This window comes from Podarcis vaucheri, assembly GCF_965113315.1.
Source record: "Podarcis vaucheri genome assembly, chromosome: 11".
In the NCBI taxonomy this organism is placed as follows: domain Eukaryota; kingdom Metazoa; phylum Chordata; class Lepidosauria; order Squamata; family Lacertidae; genus Podarcis; species Podarcis vaucheri.
In genome coordinates this window covers 25,202,180-25,225,979 of record NC_138749.1, presented here as the reverse complement: position 1 = coordinate 25,225,979, position 23,800 = coordinate 25,202,180, and the positions used below count along the sequence as shown (strand labels likewise).

General features: G+C 42.5%; 1 protein-coding gene across 2 annotated transcripts in view; it reads left to right on the top strand.

Moving 5' to 3' along the window:
• The window catches only part of PDE4D (phosphodiesterase 4D), a 639,723-nt gene that overhangs the window by 158,800 nt on the left and 457,123 nt on the right, over nucleotides 1-23,800 (top strand). For both annotated transcript variants that reach the window (XM_082241906.1, XM_082241909.1), the window contains exon 3: nucleotides 3,483-3,718. In XM_082241906.1, the coding sequence (XP_082098032.1) occupies nucleotides 3,483-3,718 (236 nt within the window). The remainder of the gene's footprint in view (nucleotides 1-3,482; nucleotides 3,719-23,800) is intronic.

Sequence of the window (23,800 nt, the reverse complement as noted above, 5' to 3'; positions counted from 1 at the left end):
TAGGAGCCTCTTAATTTCAGGGACATGGGTTCAAGCCCCACATTGGGCAAAAGATTCCTTCATTGCAGGGAGTTGAACTAGATGACCCTCATGGCTCCTTCCAACTCTACAATTCTGTGATTCTATGAATGCATTGTTTTCTACAGTTCTTCCTGGAGGCTGTCCATAATATATTTGGGGCCTGATATGAGGCAGGAGGATGAACCTCCTGCATTGGGTGCAGTGCCTAAGGAGAGCATGCTGGGTAGGCTGGAAGTGGCACATTAATCTCTCTCATGGGGCTTGCAGCCCACCCAACACAGCCTGCTACAAACTGAAGCTAACTTGAGCATACTGCAATGGAACCATATCTGTCAACCTTCCCTTTTTTTTGTGGGAAATTCCCTTATTCCAGCACCGTTTCCCACTGCTTCCGGCTTCTATCCCGGATTGTTAGATATCCCGTAAACTGTCCCCGGGACAGGTGTGGCTGCTGATCCCTTACTTTTGAGGCTGCTGATCCCTTATTTTCAAATCTGAAAGTTAACAGCTATGAATGGAACAAGAATCAAACTCAGTATTACAAATAATTCAGAGACAGCGATTAAGAATGAATCACCTAGTATTGTCACTCTGTGCTGCTGGCCATGTTGGCTGGGGCTGACAGGTTTTCTTGGGGACAAATGAAAATCCTCTCAGACCAGTGCTTGGCAGTCACAGGACAAATGGAAGAAATCACAACCCCAACAGCAGTGTGGATGAGCTCTCCCTAAGTGTCTTAATGCGGGTTGCAGCTCACAGCCCATTTACTCACCAGGTTGCTGCTAAAATAAACAGCATGCAAATATAATCTCTGGGGACGCCTGAATATTATTGTGAATTGCTTATTATATTTAGTATATTCTGTTGATTCCTATAATAATTTTGGACATTTTAGTTAGGAAAGGTAAAAATGGGTTCTCCCTATTTGCATACTCTGCCTATGATTAAGTGGCCATAAGCTGCGCGCGCGCACACACACACACACACACATCTGTGTGTGAGAGAGTGTGTATTTGATCTGCTACTAAAAACATCATTCCTCTTTTTTTTCATATACGTCCAGAGCACAGATAAAATAGTTACACCCACTTTTCCTTCCGTTTGTACAGAGTGCTAAAAATACAACAGAATGGTAATTGAACCACTCTTTCAATGACATAAATAGGCTTTTTCATGGCATTTTCACAGCAATCAATATCTCTGATTCATTTGCTGCCCTCCCAGTGCACCCATAATTCCTATAATTTTCGCATTTCCTTCAGAGTAGCCAAGATATTTGTCATGAACACTTAGTTTGAATTGTGTGATCTGTTTAAAAGATAAAAATGTGGAACGCTTAAAACAGATAGGCAGGTTTTTATTTGTCAAATGTGATTTCAATGCATTGCCTAGGAAGCAAGCTGGTCGTCTTATCTGGTTTTTACAGTGTCCCCTATTTAGCCAATCTGTCATAAAGACACCTCTGATTTGAACTGGTCAGACTGACTGAGACAGCCTTCTACACAATTTCCTTGGGATGCTGCCGTCAGCGGGGAGGAAGAAGCTATTTGTACAGTTACAAAATAAAGAGCTTGTCAGTGGTCTATGAAGGAGAGATTTATTTAGCAAAATAAATGTTTCCATTTCCAGGGACAATGGGTGATATCTAATTCCTGTACTTATCATTGTAGCAACTGTGGAGGCAGCCATTGATGGAAAATGAGGCGATGTGATTTTTGCCAATTTCCCCTTGCCCTGGAAACCCCCAGCACTCCCCCAAATCTGCTCTGGGGGATTTGGGGGTGGGTTTCAAGAACAGATTTGAGATGTGTGTGCTGGAGACTGCTAAAGGGAAGAGGATCAGCAACATTCATCTTTTCTGCAGTTCAAAATGCAGATTAGGATAGGAAGTCAGTGGGCTGCTGGGAACCCTCGCCAACCTGAAATTGGGTATGAGTTGCATCAGAGAAGAGTGAGTTCTGAGGATCTCAGGTACGCAGGGAGAAGTGGATTTCTACAGTTTTAAACTATACTACCAGTTCCTCTGTGCTGCAGAAATGTTTGAGTACTGCAGAACTTAATCCAGAACAAGATAATAAGAACAATATTAGGTGTGCCCAGATGCACGCCTTTAGATTTCCTAAGCAATGAAACTTGAATTCTTCTGGTACGAATTAAGGCTCTGTTGTTATTTTTGAATTTCTAAATTACTATCGACACTAAAAGAAAGACTTCAAAAAATGTATCAGAGAGCAGAAGTTTAATTCTATCTGTCTACATCAAATGCCTACCAGAGATATCAGAGGTTAGTGTAGATAATTCACTAATGTAATTTCAATAATATATTTTCATTGATCTAAAATGTTTGTTCCCAGAAAAAAAATCATAAGAGGAATTAAAGATGTGTGAATATGACATGATTTCTCATTTCTGACCATCATTCATTTTATCATTACTCAAGGGCAGCCCTTGCTACAGATAGTTCAGTAATGTTGCCTAGAGGATATAGAGTCAAGGATAATGGTCAAGTAGGTCTAAATTAGAGGTGGTGGAGAAACTCATCTCTCCTAATTCACACTTAACCAAAACAGTGCACAAACAGAAGCAAAACTGGTGCCAAATATATTGCTTTGTTTTCCTTTGGACTATATCACCAAGGCTGAGAGAGGGGTCTTTTAATCAGGGTATCTCAGGACTTCTATACACACTGCCTAGGCTTTCACCCCAGAAAGGTCACTTTGGTCCTGCAAATGCAGCAAAAAAGCAAGAAACAGGGGAGGCAGCAGGGAACTGTGCTGCAAAATTTTGCAGTCTTTTGGATTTTGTGATGCAGTATTCCAAAAGGTATGCATCTGGGGAAAGTGTGAATAAAAATGGATATATTATTGAAAATAGCATACCTTGATACCATTTATTAGACAATGGCTACATGCAACCATTGCTTTATCAGGAGAAATGCGCAGTAAAATTGAGATTAATTTTTCTGAGGATTAAGCATTGCAAACTGATGCAGAAATGTAGTGAACTTGAATTTAAGAATGGAAAAATGAGAAGCCAAAATTTTCAGATTTGTCCATCCCTATGCCTGATTATAGTTTTTAACAGAAAACCTCCAGAAGGATCCTTATCCTATGAGCTACTGCACCACACTCCCACAGTTAATGCATAAAAAGCATTTGTTGATGTGCATGTGGTACTGTCCCCTGCTGTTACTGTGGCACAGGTGTGCTTTGCTGCAATATTCCATCTGGACCAGTGTGACCACAGCATCCTTATAAGAAGATCTTCATTCTAATGGCCCATCATACAATCCTGCTCTAGCCAGTTGTTAAAGGGCACACATAGGTTCAGAGTTCTTCATTGCTCTATGCACTTAATACTTTTAAAATAAAATATAAAGTTCACTGAGATTAATGGATGCAGTTTAGGAAAGAAACTGCAGAGAATTATTAAAGCAATATTTGTTGCTGTTGTTTTTCTAGGTGTCAGAAGAAACACTGTACTCGCATGATGAAGCGGATGGGGCTCCTCAAGGAATGGACCAATATCGTGTCAGGAGACTTTCCTGCCGTAATCTCCAGCTTCCCCCTTTGGCGTTCAGGCAGCTGGAGCAGGCAGATTGGGACAGAAAGGGTGATCCAGAGACGGTGCCGAGACCCACCAGCCTTCCGCTGAGAACTCTCCCACTAATTGCTATCACAGCTGCAGAGTCTGTCAGGTAAACATTGATTTGGAACCCTGCTTCTGCTTCTGTTCGGCTGCTGAGAGACTGCGTTCTGGCAGCCGATGTCCTGGGTCCCTGTGATTAAAATGTTTGGCTCTTAATCACGGAGCGAATTAAGGCAGCTATAATGGAGAGCGTATTGAAGACAGGTTAATAAGATGGCAGTTCTATACCCATTGTTTTCATAGTAGTGGCAGAAAACATAAGGCAAATGTGTGATGTGAATAACACAGCTGATACCAAGCAGTCCCTCTGCTAATACAGGGACTGTCCAATCTTATTGGCTGAAGAAGAAGAAGAAGAAAGTGTATTTTAGCCTTCTCTCTGTGAGGAAGGCACTGGGGGCTCCTGTACTTTGCTGCATAGTGATTTGGAAGCAATGGAAGGGTTGAAAAGAAACACATGACTCCATCTTTGAATTGGCAGGTATTCTGGATTTTGATGCTGTGGCTGAATCTCATTCAGTATTTCCCAAACTTAAATCTCCAGCTGTTGTTGGACTACAACTCCCATCATTCCTAGCTAGCAGGACCAGTGGTCAGGGATGATGGGAGTTGTAGCCCAACAACAGCTGGAGACCCAAGTTTGAGAAACACTGATATAATTGGTTGCAAGACTATGAGACATCATGTTGCTTCCGTGATCCCTGATAGGCTGTGATCACCTCAGAGAAAAGAAGCCTGGGAAGGACTATTATAACCACAGATGTGGAGGGTAGATAGACATCCCACATGCACATACCCACCCACCAGTGTTGCTGTAAGCATTCAAGCACCAGAAAACTTAGGGCATAACTTAGAGCTAAATACACAGCAAGGCCAGGTAGCTGCTGATGTGGCTACTTCTAGCTAGAAGCTATGCATCTATGGTGGCCTGTTTTCCCCAACACCCATTTATGGACCTGGATATGAGCTGCTGTGGTTGCAACTATTTTGATAAGTCACAAAAGTGTTGGTGGTTGTTGCAAAAATGTGAGCTCTGGGCTTCCAGATAGCTCACGTTCTTTCTAAGCTCAGCATATTGCATCTGTGCTAGAGGTGGGAGGAAGTGCTTTCAGCACAGCACCGGGAACCTATCCATCATACTGGAAGATTCCTGGAACCATGACATGGATGAGATAGTTGAAATGTGAAAACATTCACCCAAGAAGCTTGATTTCATGCATTACATATGAGGCAGCTGCGTTCTGAAACCGATCAATATAGAGTCGAAATGTCTAAGAAAATGTCATAGATCGACGACAGAAAATATCATGAGCCTCTGACGAGACTCATGCTTGCATCGCATCTGGAAGAGGAGATGTGAAAGTTTGCCTAAAATGTTTCCCAAAGTAATGAAAAAGGGAGTGTTATTGTTAGTAGATATGCTTGCTGGTGCTCACTGCTGTTTTGTAGGCTTATGTACTGGAATGGGATAGCTGGTGCATGAGAGGTTTCTCACAGCAGGTAGATCTCTGCAAGACATAAAAAAGAACACCATTGTCCTGCCTAACAAGCTTTGTTCAGACATCATGCTCATTTAATTTGGTTTTGATTTACTAGGAAATAAATTTATAAATGAGATCAAGGGGGGGAAAGAAAAGAAGAAAGTAATAATGCTGCATTGCACAAACAAACAACCCAACAGAAGCAATTACTGTTGTGCCTGTTTCTTTTCTAAAGCTATAACCTTTATTTCTTTACTGTGGAAAATTAAATGTTAGATGCATGAATCATCTTTGCACTTGCCACACACACACACACACACACACACACACACAGTATATACAATATGTACAAGAAGGTATCCTCAGTAGTCCCAATATGCATCTGTAATCTGAAATTCTGTGTGTGGACCACCATCTCAGGAGTCTTGAAAAATCCATGTATTATATGGAAACTTGAAGGCTTTCATAAGGCTACAAAGATCTTTGTGTCTTTGATGTTGTGAAAGAAAATTTAATGTGAGCATGGGTGAAAAGTTCGCTTAGAAACCTGAAACGCAAGGGGACTGAGCAATTCCAAGACTAGTGCTATCAAGATGATTCACACACCAGTGTTTTTGCTCACACGATAACTGCAACTATAATGCAATAATTTGGTTGAATGAAATAGCTATCAGATCAGCTGTCACTTAGGGAGTTTTCTAGCGACACTGCATTTTCTAATGATGGAGTTTTCTAATGACCGAGAACCCTGCCAAAAATAAAAATATGTAACATATAGTCTCTCTAGACCAAAGTATCAAATGTGGTACCCTCCAGATATTGCTGGACTCCAACTCCCATCCTCTTGGATCATTGGCCATGCTAGCTGAGACTGATGGGAGTTGACGTCCCACAACATATGGAGATCCTCAGATTCCCCAGCCCTGCTCTAGATGATTAGTGATAGTATGAAATGACTTTATAAAACAGGAGACACTTTCAATGAATAGATTCTAATAATTACATATTTTGCCTTTTTGTGTGGTCATCACATAGCAATTCCACTGTCTGTAGTTTCCATCATGTGTTGGGTGCCTTCGTAATGTTATGATCAGTCCACTATTCCAAGCAGTGTGACATTAAAGGTGTGTGCTACTTGCCTGGGTTTGGTTCCTTTTGGAAGGAAGTCGCTGTCGGCTTGTTGCCTTTGTGGTTGTTTTTAAATATAAAGTACTGGTTGAGCATAGGTGAAAGCAGTTAGATTATGCATTCCCACATAGCTAAAGGCTACTGTTTCTGTATAAGACCTCCAGGGAGGCAGCCTGCACATCAAGACACTTAAGACTCAGCTTTCTGTGTCTGTCTTTACTCATTGTGCCTCAAACCGCAGTATTACCCTCTAGTCCTCTTCACAGATACCAGGCCTCCTCCCTCTGGTTAAGGAAGTGGTGTGGAAGAGGGAGGGCAGGCTGTCATTAAGGTACTTGTGGAAACTTGAGGGAAGTATTCTAACACTGGCTCCCATCAAAGAATGTGCCAGGTGAAACCTGACGGGCAGGTTTCAGGTCTATTATCCCTCTCTGTCTAGGAGCTGAAGGTGGAATAAACTGCAGAACAATCCTGTAAGGTAGGTTAGGCAGAGAGAGATTGTGACTGATCCATGGTCACATGGTCAACTAAGACAGGGTTTGGACCTGGAGCTTCCGGGTCCTAATTCAGCCTTCTAACCACAAATCCCATGTTCGCATAGATCATGGTACCTAGGCCTAGACAAACTGGATCTAAATGGTTTAGGACTTAACAAGTCAAAAGCCTTCACTTCTTCCAGGAAACCAACTGGACATCAATGCAGCTTCTTAAGCAGTGGTATCATGCCCTGGTCAAAGGCACCACGTTTTATTATATTTCTACTGGATGGAATTCCCGGGCAGCCCTACCCACAGCACAGAAATCTGGAAGCTGCCTTGCAATGTCTGACAACAACAAAATTGCAGTAAAACGCACACACAATCCCACTTCTTGGCCCCCAGCATCCTGGAGGGATTTTGTTGTTGTTAAAAAAATATAATTAATAAATAAAATCCACTCTTCTTTAGTCCATTCTCTTATCCACAGACAGGTGTTTATCTTTAAAATTTGTTGTTATCTGACCCGACCACCCCTTCAAAATGCTATTTTCAAATTCAGGAATACAACTGAGATGGGGTGCCACCAGGTTGCTTTCAAAGCCTTTTCCTTGGTGTTGCAATAAGGGCTGTTTTCACAGTGATCTCTCTGCTCAAGCACAGTGTGATTGATTTAATCTGATGTGAAATGTCTCGATAATGAGATGTCAGCTGAAACAACAGGAGAACTTAAAAGTGTGTTTGGAAACAACTGAGATGTGGAGGAAAGCACTTGCATAACTCTTGGATGTTGGGGTGTATTATATACTCAAGTGGTTGTTGTTTTTTATCTGGGTGCCTGTCAATAAGAAAATGGTTTAAAATGATACTTTTAAAGTTGTTTATTTTATTTCTGGCCAGTTGTGCTTGGTTTTCTAATGTTGCATTTTGGCATTTTTGTTTTGAAGATAACCAAGGCATGAGGAATTTCTGAACAAGGTACCGTTACTGGAATGGGAAATAGCTCCCCTTCCTAAATTGCTAAGCATACTATATTGCTCACTTACCTAAAAAATAAACATATTGTTAGTTTAGTCAAGAAAGCTTTAAATTCCATGGGGCAGGTGCAAAGTATCTCTGAACCTGAACCTGACCGTACCAGCCAGGAAAAGTCTTCCCCTTGAGTCATGGCCGTGTTATCCCTCTCTAATAAGAGCCAGCACTGCAAGTTGATAAACTGGGCAATTCTACCCAAGCAGAATCTCTCCAATCATTTTGGATTGCCAGTTCCCTGGAATGCAGCCATTTGCTGGCAGGAAAAGGATGGGGGAAGATTTCAGATTGGTTTGGGACTTAGTTGCTAGAGGATGCTGGAAGTGTTCAAGTTTCTGGAAGCTGATCTAGTTGAGTATTGGAGAGCTCCATGCATCTTCATGTTCTCCGCTTACATGATTTCCTTCCCTATAAGCAGATGGTAGCAAAGGCAAAAATCTCTTGTTCCCCCTCCTGCAAAGCTAAGTGACTCTACATAGGCTGCCCCATATTGTCTACTACCTGGAGAAAGAAAGTAAGAAGGCAATACTTTGCTTAGTTGCAAGTGGGCACATTGTGATGCATGATCGTGGTACAGGAATAGGCCAATTGCTCTGTTTTTCACAGCTAGGTTTTTGAAGAGAAGTAAAATTTTGGTTGCCTGTTTCCTGGTTTCTTGCTGGATAAAGCAGCAAAGGTACATAGCACCAAAGGCTGTGTGTGTAGACAAGACAATCAGAACCATGGATTTTGTGGGGAATCAAATGAGATGCCCTTGGGGGAATATTTGATTATCTGGTCATTATTTGCCCTAACTTACATATGAACCAGAAGAGAGTGGATGTGTTCAAAAGTATAGTTTGCAAAAGAAGTAAGTGAATGATATTATTGTTGTATTTTTTGTAAGGCAATGTTGATGTGCATGACACCCATCAAGGTCCTTGTCCCACGGAGTTTACTGTCTGGAATTGGGCACAGGAGAAGCAGCAGAGGAAGGGGAGGAGAGGGGTCAGCTGAACTTTCATGTGCTTATCCTGAGCTGCAACAAGGCATGGGAATGAGAGGACTGAATGCCTCAAGGAGTGATTTGAAGGAAGGAAGGTAGAGATAGGTCTTGATTGGGTTGTATATTGTCTGTAACAGCAGGTAGACCTGCAATTAGCACTAAAGCAAATGTAGGAAATGAAAATAATAGAAATAGGCAAGCAAATGACACATTTAGCAAGGAGTGTGTGTGTGTGTTTATATATATCTATATATCTATATCTATATATATCTGATATTTTACAGCTGCAAAGCTTCCCCCTGCCATCGTAGTATGCTTCTTTCTAACTGTAATTTCCTGTTGCTAATTCTAACTTTCTGTGTCATTCAGGCATTACTCATCTGGCACACATAATCTGTGTAGCAAATTGTCAGTTTGAAGTACTGCTTTCATTTATACATAAATAAATGAAAAGAAAGGTGTTGTGTGGTGAGTGTGGTGTGTATAATGTGGAAACAGACGGAAACACCATCAGCTCACATTAACATACACCCTATCCCATTGAGTCAGGATAGATAAATTGTTTTTATTCTTAATAAATGAATAAAATAACAGACAAGGGTCACCACAAAGGTTTATGGTTTTTCAGTTTTTCTGACATAACAATTCAGATTTTGGAGTTGAATCCATAGTTGGGGCGGGGAGATGGAGAAGGATAAATATGGGGCTGGGAATGACTTCATGAACTGTCCTAAAAGACCTTACCCATCCTGGAGGAGATAGGATGGATCACGGCTGAGCTACATGCCCAATCTTTTAAACACACACACACACACACACACACACACACACACACACTTCTAAACTGTCCTTAATCCCAAAGGGATCCTAGGGCAAAACAAAAGAAAAACAGTAACCCAACATATGTATTTAAAGTTAAAACCATAAAACTCTAGATCTTCCAATTAAATAGTCTTGCTGATCAAAACAATTATCAGCCCGCCCCTCCTCTGTCAGAACAGAATTGCTGTTAAGTGGGACAGTCAAATGTCTAATGGAAGGGAGTGCCTCATTGTGACAGCAGAGAAGGCCCTGTCCCAGGCCAGCACATCCTGGACCACAGGTGTAAGCATCACCATGAGTAGGGCCTCCCCCAGAGATCTTGTTAGCAGGTTGGTCTGCAGATCTCATACTGTCGTAAGGGCATAAGAAGAAGCTGCTGGATCAGGCCAATGCCCCATCTAATCCAGCATCCTGGTCTCACAGTGGCCAATCTGATGGGGGAGGGGAAAGAACCTCAGTTTGCTATGTGTCTTTATTTATTTTAATTGATTTGAGGGGGGCAGCTGCCCCTCCCTATGCCTATGTCTGGGGCTCTCCTACACTGCCACCAATAGTGCCAAAAAAAGAAAATAAAGAAGGAAGTAAACAAATAGGTTCGATTTTGGCACTGCAAATTGCATGTGCTGGGACACCTGATGCAAAAGGGTACCTGGAGTGGAGCCTGCAAAATTCATTCTCTTTGATTTCTGTACGAGTGTACACATTTTTTTATTTAAAATATATATAATACCATTCCCCCATCTTTTCTGTTTGGATCTGCTGTTTCTGAACTGGGTTTACCTTCTTCGTTCTACTGATGGGAGTCATCTCACAAAGTTTCAGTTATACCTATCAAGCTGAGTTTACTTCCCTGTACTAGGAGTTCATGCTCACCTTACTTATTTTCCATTCTCTGTGCATTAGTGTACAGACATCAAAAGGCTTGGATTTTCTGCTCCAACATCTCTCCTGCTGTTTTGTTGTGTGGTTTGCTAGGCATCTCCATATCTCCCCCCCCCATTATCTCCCCAGAACCACTCAGGTGTCTATAGTAATTGCTGACTTTTGCATGAATCTTTGGGCTTTTGTCCGATTCCCTGTAGGATTTCTTTTAGAGCCCTTGTGATCAGGTTCAGCATGCCAAAATGTATGCTCCCCATAGCAGAGGCTGTTCTTGTCTGACATTGCACTGAGCTCAAGGTTCCATGCAACTGGGCAGGAGGAGTGCTTGCTGACCCACAGCTCTAAGCTGGGAGGGAGAATCAGGGCTCATGCTTCTTTTTATGGGTCTCAGAGATGCTCAGAAAGTAGAGGAAAAATTGTGATCTCACTGCTTTCAGCCTCTCTTCAAGGTCAAACACAGAAAGGATGGGAAAAGACCCCATTCTCCTGCCTAGTTGCTGAACTCGCCAGGTTAAACGATGTGTTTGCCAACTGCAAGATAGCAGTAGTGTTTGATGGTCTTTGCCGAACACATTTCCCCCAGTCTGCACGAGATGCAGCCCATCTCTTGTCCTTCATTAAGGTTGTTTCACTGGGCAATATTCTTATATTTTACTGCAGAACTTCAAAATAAAGAGAGTTATGGATTTAGGCTTCTTGTTATAAAGTTGCTACTACTTTCTTGCATGGTACTGTATACACTCTTCTGTTTCTTCCGGAAAGCTTGAGCATATCTCTCAGTGATAGATATGCAGAAATCCAGAAGGCATGTTTGGGCCATAACTGAAATGCGCTGAAAATGAATTCAGGGAGAGGAAGCTGCTCTCTCCTGGTTCATGACTTTGCAGCTCAGCAGGGTAGCCTCTGCACTGAAAATAAGTGGGAACCAAGATGAATATAGTGTTGAAAGTTAAAGATCAGAAAGGCTTGCCATTTGATTTATTTTCAGGCACCGAGGACGTTTCTTGGGACTTGAAGTCTCATCTGTCTCCAACAGCTTCATGCTGATTTGGGTCCTTCCCCCCCTTTGGCAGTGATTGTACACACAATGACTCACCAAACAGTAAGAAGGAAAGAACAGAGCAATATGTTGATTACCTGGAATGTCTGGGTGTTATTTCCTCTTCATAACAACATTGCCTGCGGAAACACGAGCTGATTCCCACATTGTTGCTGTCCCCTAAGCTAAAATACCAACAAGCGATTGCCTTCATTTTGTAGGCGAGGGAAATTTTAGTCACTTGCCCAAGGATACATAGCAAAATAATGAGGAACAAATGTGGGAAGTAACATTCAGAGTGCCTTGTTTTTTTTCCTACTTCTTTGAATGTGGTCAGCATGGAAGGCTGGCTATGGAAAACGCCTCTTGATATAGACTAGGTTTTTCCTCCCTCTGGAAGTGAAGAAAATGCCCCAATATAATGTTTAGCTGTGATTAAAATTGAATAATCATTTTAATGTATGTATCTATTTACCTATGAATTTTCATATACTGTTTTCCAGCTTCACAAATTCATATAAAGAATTCAAAGTCATCTCGTAAAACCATTACAGTAACAAGTTTTCATATTATTTTGGTTGTGTTAAAACACCTGGAATGGCAACTTGTAGCATTTGATAAAGATCTGGGTTTAAGACACTCAACACTTTGGCCTTTGATACTTGATATGCATATATATACCGTATATATTATGACTCAACCTATTCTTGTGATTGTAGTTCATTTTAAGTTATTTTTAATGTTCTTATTTTAATTGCTGTGATCTTAGGATGAAAGGAACATAATAATTAAGAATAAACCTTACACAAATCCAGAGTGGAGTCTCTAAGATGGTTGGATGGCGCCTTGTACGCCTTCTTTCAGTAACTCCTGCAACCAAACGTATTGTTGTGCTTTCCTTGGACCACATCAGCAAGGCCAAGAGGGGCAGCCAGGACCTCCATACACCCTGCACAGGTTTGCACCCCAGGACAAGTCACTTTGATGCTGCTAACACAGCTGTTTGACTTCACCCCCAGAGACGTACTCCATTGTGTCTTGAGACAGATGGATGCCAACCACCACAATTATAAATAGTAGTAGGAGTAGTAGTTACAAGAGGGTAGATTTTATATAAACTCCATCAGAATAGTCTGATAATGGAACCTATTTCCTAGAGAGGCAGTGAGCTTTCTGTTGCTGAATATCTTCAGGAAGGTATTTGCCATCCATCAGTTGGGGAGGAACTAGCACTGCATTTCCTGAATTGAGCAGTGGGTTGAATTAGATGACCTCCAAGCTCCCTTCCAGCCCTCTTATCTACTGCACATCACAAGGGTTTATCTGAGGAGGAGGCGTGGTTCTTTCATTTTGTGCAGGTGCATGGGAAGAGAGAAACTTGTAAATGGCTTCCTCACTTCTCAGAAGCACAGTGGAAAGCTAAAGGATTATCGCTTCCACCTTCTCTCTGATGTGCTGCCTCTGTTTTGCTGAACAGCTTCCCTGTTGTTGAGATAGACAGGTGAATATTATTTAGTTGTTCCTGGAACAACTGAATACATTTTTGTTTCAAAAAGATGTTTGAGCTAGGGGATTGGGAGTTAGATCTCTACATTGCTTATTCATATTGTCTAAAAACCTATCTTTACTTGTGTTTTGTATTGTTTTAAAATCTGTTTTTGTTATTTTGATTGTTTAATTTTAAGTCACCTTGGCACTTTTGTAAATGGTTCAATAATAATAGGATGATGATTATGATGCAATAGATGGGGGTTGAATGACAATCTCAATACTTTCTTTTTGTCCAAACTGTCAATTTTGCTTTCTCTAAGTTTCCCATTTATCCACTGTTAAGTTCAGTATTCTACATTTCCACATCAGTTTGCGATTTTTAAAAAGTCCTCATGATAGTTCAGAAGCATTTTTCTTTGAATTTATCCTAACATGCACAGCTTTATATGCAATTTTGTTGGAGCGTACACATTTTTGCAAAGTATTTTCTCCTCACATAGTGTTATTTTCACTAATATATTCATTTTGAATACCTCACACATTTGATAACTGCATTGCAAAATACAGAGAATTGTGAATGTCAAAGAATTACTGCTTTTCAGTTTGCATATTGTTTCAGAACATATGAAATAGATATGTTCGCCGATAAATGTGAACTGATTTGAACTTCTTCCACATCCCTCTATCCCATACAATTTCAAGAAACGGGGAAGGGGCACAATTTACTCCACTCTCAAGCTCCCTGTGCCAAGTTTCTAAATAAATACTTTTACTGGGCACTTGCTTCGCCTTATGCAGCTGAAGGAGATAGCAGCAGCTGATTTTTCCACCTCAGGCAGCAAAAAAGGCTTGAGTCAGCTCTGCTGCTTATTTGATTTGATTATGCTTTTAAAACATTTCCATTCCTCCTTTCAGGAAAGCAACTTCCAAGGCGGCAATAATTAAAACAATTAAGTAAAAAACAAAAAAGCAGTAGTGAGAGAACACAAGGCATAAAACAGTCAGCAGCAAACCCATCAATAAATCAGCATGGGTAGCATTGAAAATTTCATCAGCTACAAGCGGTTGCAGCAGGCGCCTATTGGAAAGTACTTGTGATGTCACTGGAAACAAGCATCACACATACACCAATCCCTATTCACCAATTCATTTTCTGTCTCCTTTTAAAGCTCTGCTCATCTCCACAGCACATAAAACTGGGTGATAATGGGCTGTTTTTTTACATTTATACAAACACGAGTTTTGAAGAGGTCTCATTAAATAATTTATTTCTGTCTCACAGTTTGGAAGGTTTTTTATTTTTTAACCTGGAACTTGCTATCCTATGAGGTATTAGGATTATTAAGAGAGTGGGCACCATCAGTGGGTCATGGATTTACTGACAAACTCAACATGTTAGTCTTTACATTTTGCATTCATGGATGGTGCTCTCTATCTGTTCTGCATTGGGTTATTACTCTGGCTTGAATATATTTTGAGTTTTACTGTGAAAGCATGCTGTCTTCAAAGCATTCTTCCTGAGAATTCTCTCTTGAAATCTTACTGCTAATTCCTGTAAGCATACATTATTTTACTGGCTGGTCATACCATGGTAGTTGCTGATGTCTAGATAAGAAGGCTGCTTACAGATGAAGGATTTATTGAGATGTCAGGAGTGCTGATTTGGCATAGCAGACACCTGCAAGCTGCTTGAAGATTGTGCTGGGTGATGATTGAAAAGAAATGAGCGTGGGAGGCACAGTCCAAAACAGGGTCTGCAGCACAACATTTGCATATATAAGTTTGTACATCTGAATCAGGAGAAGCTCTGAATCAGTTTCTGAATGCATTGGTGGACTGGATGAAGGCCAATAAGCTGTACTTGAATCCTTGGAAGACAGGGACTCATTGGGTGGGTAGTAACCCTGTACGGGAGGTAGGCAAGTTATTTGTTCTGGATGTTCTAAATTTGTTGTTGTTGTTTAGTCATGTCCGACTCTTCGTGACCCCACGGACCAGAGCACGCCAGGCACTTCTGTCTTCCACTGCCTCCCGCAGTTTAGTCAAACTCATGCTGGTAGCTTCAAGAACACTGTCCAACCATCTTGTCCTCTGTCGTCCCCTTCTCATTGTGCCCTCCATCTTTCCCAACATCAGGGTCTTTTCCAGAGAGTCTTCTCTTCTCATGAGGTGGCCAAAGTCTTGGAGCCTCAACTTCACGATCTGTCCTTCCAGTGAGCACTCAGGGCTGATTTCCTTAAGAATGGAGAGGTTTGATCTTCTTGCAGTCCATGGGACTCTCAAGAGTCTCCTCCAGCACCATAATGCAAAAGCATCAATTCTTCGGCAATCAGCCTTCTCTATGGTCCAGCTCTCACTTCCGTACATCACTACTGGGAAAACCATAGCTTTAACTATAGGGATTAGTTGTTCCAAATTAGCTAAGTACTGCGGATTCCCTGTGTTTCAAAAGCCAAGCCATGGACTCCCTACTTTTGAAAATCATGATATAGCTATGGTAGTTTTAGTTATGTGAATGGTGCCACAGACCCGCTAGGTTGGTTACGCAGATGTCCGCAGACCACCAATTAGGAACCACTGTTCTAGATGTTCTGGATGAGGTTGCCTGAATTGGCGAAGCTCATTTGACTGCAGCGAGAAACAGCATTTAGCCCCATCAGTCCTGTATTGTGGAATGTTCTGCCAAATTCAGCAGGTGTTCCAAATTTTAAATGCCCGATGAACACTTTTCAGGGGCTGCACTCCCTCTAAAGGAGCAAGTGTGTAGCTTGGGGATACTCCTGCATACATGTTAGTCCAGGGGTCAGCAAACTTTTTCAGGAGGGGGCTGGTCCACTGTCCCTCAGACCTTGTGGGGGCTGGATTATACTTTGGAAAAAATAAAAATGAACAAATTCCTATGCCCCACAAATAACCCAGAGATGCATTTTAAATAAAAGGACACATTCTACTCATGTAAAAACACGCTGATTCCCAGACCGCCCGTGGACCGGATTTAGAAGGCAATTGGGCCGGATTCGGTCCCCGGGCCTTAGTTTGCCTACCCATGTCTTAGTCACTAGAGGCTCAAGTGTCCTCTGTAGCCAGGAGTGCCTTTTATCCTGTTCACCAGGTCAACCATTCCTGGACAGGGATAGTCTGATTGCCATAGTCCCTGTGCTGGTAACCTCAAGGATGGCTTACTGCGGTAAGCTTTATGTGAGGCTGCCCTTGGGCTTGGTTCAAAGGCTCTATCTGGTGGCCAGGTTGCTGATAGCTTTTGACACTTGAGATGTCTGTTTTTAGGACCCACCTTATTTTTATGGTTATAAGTTGTTTCTAATGGTTTTAATGCAGTAACCCGCCCTGGGAAGTGAAGGGCGGGAAATAAGTTAATAAATGACAACACATGACACTGTTGCTAAAACAGCTGCATTGGGAGTCATCTACTACCGGACCAGGTTCAACAGCCTTGTACTAATTTACAACGTCCTTAACGTCCTAGGTCCAAGGTACCTTAGGGACCACATGACCCCTTATATCCTTGCTTGATCACTGAGGTCATTTGCAGGAGTGTTAATGGAAAGGATTGCCTGTAGACTGAATGTAGTTCTTGCCTTTCTGCAGCTACACTTACTGTGAACCTCATTATATGATGCAGCACTGTACCAAGGGTGTGGGACAGTGCCTTGCAGATGTGTACTTGCTGTATTTAATTATAGAAGATGGAGCCATAAGCAGCTGTCAGAGGTGCCTCAGGAGTTGGGAATGGAGCCAGGAATCAGAATCAAGGGACCAAGGAGCTTAGGCCACCATTGGAAGCCCCTGCCCCCAAAATATTTATTTCTTCCAAGAGCTTCCTATTTTTGTTTTATTTTGGGATTGTTGTAAACTCTCTCAGATTAGTCATACTTCAAAATGGAAGGTAATATCAACTGAGAGGGCATTCCTTCCACTCCTCATTTGCATTCCAATCTTCCATACAGTTGCAGTTTCCAAATATAAACAGAAAGCCCACAAGGGATACTGTTCTATGAAACTGAAGCAGAAAAAAGAATGGGGAATGAGGGGAGGAAGAGGAGAGACCACAGCCACTATTACTGCAGTGGGCTTGGTAGGGAAAGGAACTGATATTACTTCCAAAGTTCAGACGCAATAATTCAAAGACACTCTTAAGTTTTGCTTGAACCAATTAATATTCTGCCAGCCTTCAAGTAGAAAAATGTTCTTTCTTAGCAGAATGCAGCTGTTTGCCAGGCTGAAAGTGTGCATAATAAATGTCAGCACTTAACTATACCTGTCCATCGCTTTTCTCTTCTAGATTGATGTCTCTTGGGTCCACCAGTTGGGCAGAGATGGGGAATCTGTGGCCCATCCCATTTTTGTTGGATTCCAGCTCCAAGGCTGCCCCAGCCAGCATGACAAGGGGCAGGGATGGTGGGAGCTGTGATCCAGAAACACCTGGAGTTTCACATTGCTGGTGTTCCAGCTTTCATAAAAAATCTCTTTATGCAGAACCCCATTTCCAACCTTAAAAAAATAAAAAAAAAATTGGTTAGAACTTCATCTCCTAGCCTTGTTCCAGAGGAAGGCTTTGCTCAGGCCAAGAGTGCCTGTGAGCAATTGCAGATACCTTTCTGTCCTCTGCAATCTGTCAGAAGGATCTTACTAATGAGCTGTGAATAGGTTAACTCTTCATAGGTGCTTAAGTTAGAAGCTGTGGAGGCCCAAACCAAATGCATTTCAGCACATGTTTTTCAAGCACACATGTCTGGTTCAGTTAATTCATATATCTCATCTGCAACTTTATTCCACCCCCCAACTCAGTGCAGGTTTACCTTTTTCCAAGATGAGACTGTGCTCGTTTTTGTGTTGATGACCCCACTCTAGCTCCACACCACCGATTCAGTGATATATTTGGTTTTTGTTCTTCACCGTCCACATGCCATCACCCTCTGAGATGGGCAGGGGATCTTTCTATACTAGCCTTTTACTTGGAGATGCCAAGAACTGAACCCAGGTCCTTCTGCATACACCATTGAACTTAACACCCCTGAAAAAGCTCAGGACAGGCCCATATAGCTTCTTGCCTGTGGCCAATTTAGGAACAAGAACCCCCCAAAAAATATCCACAGTGGGGACTAATCTCAGATTGCCAATTCAAGTGGGCGGATGGGTGGTGCTATAACTTTGTGCCACTTGGAAGAGGGATCACCACCTTAAATAGGCAGCTAGCTGAGCCTACTCCTTGTGCTCCATCCCTCAAAGGGATTGAATAAAAATTACCCCTTATTCCTCCACATAAGGAAGGTTGGGGAGCACTATCCCAAATCATATTGACTGTTCAGTTTAGGTTGGTCAATCTCAACACTCAACTGTCAATTCTCGTTCTTCCACGCATACACCACCTTAGCAATATCTTCATGGTTTCTCATTGGCCCCAGACTTCCCATCATGATCTTTGCAGAGCTTGCCAATGCTGCATTGAGATTCCACATGGTTTCCAAAGCAGAATGAAGAAGAAGAGTTTGGATTTGATATCCCGCCTTTCACTCCCCTTCAGGAGTCTCAAAGCGGCTAACAATCTCCTTTCCCTTCCTCCCCCACAACAAACACTCTGTGAGGTGAGTGGGGCTGAGAGACTTCAAAGAAGTGTGACTGGCCCAAGGTCACCCAGCAGCTGCATGTGGAAGAGCGGAGACGCGAACCCGGTTACCCAGATTACGTGACTACCGCTCTTAACCACTACACCACACTGGCTCTAATAGATGCCACACTAATAGATCCCAATGGAAAAATGCCCCACTTAACACTAATGCATTGTTTTTGTTGCCTTGTTTAGTATAGCCATATGAAAATTGCCATTCCTCTTCTTCACCAGAAAGTGCACATCAATAGGTTTCCTGAGTAGTCCTGTCTGGTGAAACTTTGTTGGAGAGGCTTTAGTGTTAGGAGGAACTTAATGGGAAGTAGCACTTTTAGAAAGTTATGCCATTTGCCCTTCAAGTTGTGCTCCTTAAACATAAGTGGGTGTGCACAGTTTGCAGTCACTTAGTGGCACACAGTCTCTGCACATCATTAGAAGCACTATTTCCCTGCCCCCTTAATTCCTTAACATGTTCCCAGTTTCATCATTGATACTCAGACAGAAGCCAGTGATAATATGCCTTCTGATCTTTTACTTGAGGCACTCCAGTGAAGTGAAAAGTTCTTGAAGGTCCCGTTTCTTGTTTCATGGTCTGGCAGGGGCAGTGATGTGCTGTGGGGAAACCTGGATGGTAGTATTTTTAAATTTTTATTTCACCCTCAAGGCTTCAAAATATAGTCGGAGAGCGTCGCCCTCTACCTGACTTGGTTTCATGATGATGCCTCATTATTATAGAGAGCCATCATGAAGTCAAATCAGAGTGATGGCAATTCTTTTGGTCTAGAGTGATGGCAATTCTTTCTGTTTGTATGCAAATGGCTTCTCTTTGTGGACAGTAAACTTGGGGATAACATTTTACTGAATGTCTCAAAGAGAATGATACATTCTACAGCAGTTTATCAGAGGCGGGACTCACCCGAAGTAGCAGAATAGCATCCTTATTTCACCCCTTAAGGTTTTTCCTTTTAATTTGCTGCTGCAGCTGTCTTGGAAGCCTTACTCCACAGTGCCCCAGGCCTAGCATTGTGCTGGATCACATGGCATGGGTTGGGAAATGGCAGCAGCCATAAACTACGATGGAGTATATTCAGAGAAAATTCTGCAAGGTGACCTTTTTTTCCTAGGGAGAAAGTGAGAAAAAGTAAAATCTGAAATTTGTTCAGAAAACTGTCTTCCAAGAAATTAGAACTGAGTCTTATTGCTGCATTCACTCTGGAGTCTTGAATAATAATAATAATACCTACTAGTTATCAGGAAAACCTTTGTTCCTGCTAGTAAGATCCTATCTGCATTTGTTTGCAGGATTAAGTCTACGTCTTCAACTTTTGCCAGCCTCCACTGATGCTAGTATAAAAGGCCAGCATTTCCATTTAATTAAGGTATGCATGAATATAATGGTTGAAACACTGTGATCTCTCCAATGAAAGTTAGACTTTTACCTGCATCTGATGCTAACAATTAAGAGCAAATGGATTCCCGCTACTGTTCTGCAGAGGGCAACTTCCAATAAATCTTGTAGATGACCTTGCTGCACCATTTTCTTAGTGCACAACAAACCATCTTAGCTTAGGCCCTATAAATATTAAATAGTACTTATTTAAAGGTAGCACACATGGCAAATGCAGGTATAGCTAACTCCAGTTTCCTGATAGTAGCCACTCAGGGCTGATAATTACTGGGATCAAAGCAGGCAGAGAGGGGAAGCCTTAACCCTTTCTTCCACTGATGTGTTCCTGATGAAAATGCTCTACCTAAGTGGCTATTTACCTTGGGATGAAAGTTCCCACTTAAATCTATAATTTCATAAGTTTAAACTGCTGTAAACTGTGCCACAATACGCTGCTAGGCAATATACAAAGGGTACTTCCAGATGGATGTTTATTGTGGGGTAGGTACTCCTCATCCATGCAATTACTTTGAAGCATCCACACAACATCATTGACATCAAAATGTCAGCCCGTTTTTATTTCCCCCACTTAATCTTGATTTACCCTTTCTGCAGAAAGCCTGATGTTAAAAATATTTTGCCAGTGAGCTGTTTGTGACACCAGAATGACACATTTGCAATAGCAAACCCATCTGGAATACCCAACAACTGATGGATGATACATGATTCATTTGCACATTGATTCAAGAGGTGTGGATCAAGACATTTTGTGTAGATAGAACTCCTCAGATGTATATGTCTCAAAACATGGCCTTGCATCTGTTAGCTGTTCCCTCTTGAGTTCAGAGGCCACTTTAGTGGCGCTATCCAGCCTTGTCTTGCTTATGATCCCATTATTTGAAGGTAATTGCTTCAGTTAGGCTATAATGCATATAAGCTGAAAAAGAAGTAGTGGATCATCCATCCCTTAATTGGTGCCCTCTGGATGTTTGAGCTGCAGCTCCCAATATCCCTGACCATTGGTCATGTTGGGTGGTCATGTTTGTAGTCAGGGCTTTCCCCCCTCAGCCGGAACCTGTGGGTGCCATTGCCATTATAAGAGAACAAGGGAGGCATTCATGGTGAGTTCTGGCACTTCTTTTTCTAGAAAAATAGCACTGGTTGTAGTTGAACAGCAGCTGCAGAGCTACAGGTTGGGGAAAGCTGACTGGAAAAGATGGCATCTCAAAGAGTATCTCAAAGAGTTAGACATGCTTATTCTCACTGATTTCAGTGTCCACAAGCTCACCTACTTCTGCCCTATTTTACAGTCTATTTATTTAAGAGAATTTAGATTTCACTTCCTTTCTGTCAGCTTCTCTCCTTGGAGTTTGTTTGCATCAGTGTGCCTGATATTAAAAATGAATAAATACAGGGAAATGATGCCTGCCTGTAAAACAAAGCAAATTTTCATTACAGCTTTTTCTTTTCTTTTCTGAGCCAAACTAAATTTGGCTCTATCCACTTTGTTGAATAGGAAGCAAATCCTCCATCTCTCCTAACACGTTCAATCTCTGGTTCTCTTCCAGAAAACAATCCTTGCTATGTGGGAATGTTTCCTGTCGGTAGGCTTCGTTACATGGCAGGTGGAAGATCAGCTCCTATTCATTTCAATTATTAATCAGACCTAGGCAAGAAGTGTCACATTTTCTCGGAGGAGGTATATGAACTGCAATGGAATAGGAAAGGAATAGACACAGCTTGGCTCCAAAGGCAGCAGATGTCCCTTTTATGCCAGATTCAAGTACCAATTGCTTCAGAGCTCTTCGCTTTGGCCGGCCTCCCTGTGAACGCTGATTCACAGTGCCAATGTTTTCAGCAATAGGTGAGAGATCATGCCTTCAATCTGGTTGCATTGAAGGCTGGGCCAAAAACCCATCTCCCCAAGTATCCTGAAAATATTCCCCTCCTGGGAAATCTGAGTCAAATTTTCTTCTGCGTTTTTGGGAACAAACAAAACAAACAAAAACAAAATTCTGTTGAAATTTCCAGAAGTCATTGCTACTTACCTTGCATGTTTATCCCTTAGTTTGTGGCCTGACATTCCTGACACCTGAATGACAATTCCTTATTAAGACTACAGGTCGATGGTATGAAAAGCCACTGAGAGGTCAAGGGTAATTAACAGGGGTGGAATATAGAAGCCTTTCTGAAAATGCTTTTTTAAAAAGCGTTTTTTAAAATACTGTATTTTTTGCTCTATAAGACTCACTTTTTTCCTCCTAAAAAGTAAGGGGAAATGTGTGTGCATCTTACGGAGCGAATGCAGGCTGCGCAGCTATCCCAGAAGCCAGGACAGCAAGAGGAATCGCTGCTTTTGCTGTGCAGCGATCCCTCTTGCTGTTCTGGCTTCTGGGATTCAGAATATATTTTTTCTTGTTTTCCTCCTCCAGAAACTAGGTGCATCTTATGGTCTGGTGCGTCTTATAGAGCGAAAAATACGGTGCATTGAATTTTCCATAAGGCTCACCATTGCCATCTATATATATAGTATATTGTCAGGGAACTGACATCAGAGGGAAAGGAGGTGATAGGGCTCCCAGAGACGGGGAGAGACTCAACAGCCAAAGCAGGGACCAGCAGGGGGAGCGCGGGGTCTCTGGAGGAGGATCTCAGTAATACTGAGAGAGACGCAGCAACGCAGGCAGGAAGCAGGGGAGAGAAAGGGGTGAGAGACACGTCCAGCGAAAATAGTGGGGAGGTGTCAGAAGCAACTGCAGGGAGACCCATGCTTCGTCGGAAGCTGTCACGTCGTGAGTCCAGGAGACGTGTTTCCGTTAAGGAACTTCTTTGTTGGAGGCGTTTCCGCAAACAGCCACTGTCGGACTCTAATAGTGACTAGAGCAGACATGTCTGAGGAGCTCTGTTACACACAGAGGTTTGTGGGGCCGCACAAACTCTGAAGGGGCACCATTTTAAGCACAAGCAGCTAATCATCCCCTGATAGCAGTCCGACAGTCTCTGTACGCTGCCTGTGCAGGAGAAAGCATCATGAGCGACCCAGCCGGAGCCGGAGTAGCAGGGGGAGGAGCTGATCCAAGCTTGGAAGAAAGATGCCGAGCATTGGAGGTCCAACTGGCGCTGCAGACGGCGAGGCTCGAGGAGAGGAGGGCTCAAGATGCAGACAAGAAGGGGAGAACCACTCAGTTCCCCAGAAAGGTACCAGGATTGGTGCAGAAGTTTGGGGGGGACCCCAAGGATTACCATGCCTTTAGGACTGAAATGCAATATGCCCTGAATGTCCAGTTTGATGAGTTCCCTGATGAGGAATCTCGAGTTGCTTTTGTAATTGGGCATCTTGAGAAGGGCGCGCGAGACTGGGTTCGACCCCTGATGGCAACGCACAACGATATCCTAAAGGACACTATGAAATTCTTTCGTGCAATGGATATCATGTTTTCCAGCGACATTGAGGAAGGGGCGGTGCGCAGACAGTTAATGGCTTGCAAGCAGGGAAGCAGATCTGTCCGTGAGTACTGGACTGAATTTACCATGCTGATTCACAGATTGGGGTGGGATTTATCGGCAGCACCCATTCAGATGCTATTTGAAGAAGGTCTTTCTTCAGCTGTGAAAGACGAGCTGGCCAGGAGCCCCAGGGCGGTGTCTATGGATCAGCTGACCAAATCTGCGCTGACCATTGGAGCGCGCCAGGAGGCAAGAGCCTTGGAGAGGCGGGAAGGGAGAGGGGAACGTTGGAAGGAGTTACGCATTCCAGACATTCCTGAGCCAGCTTTCCCGCC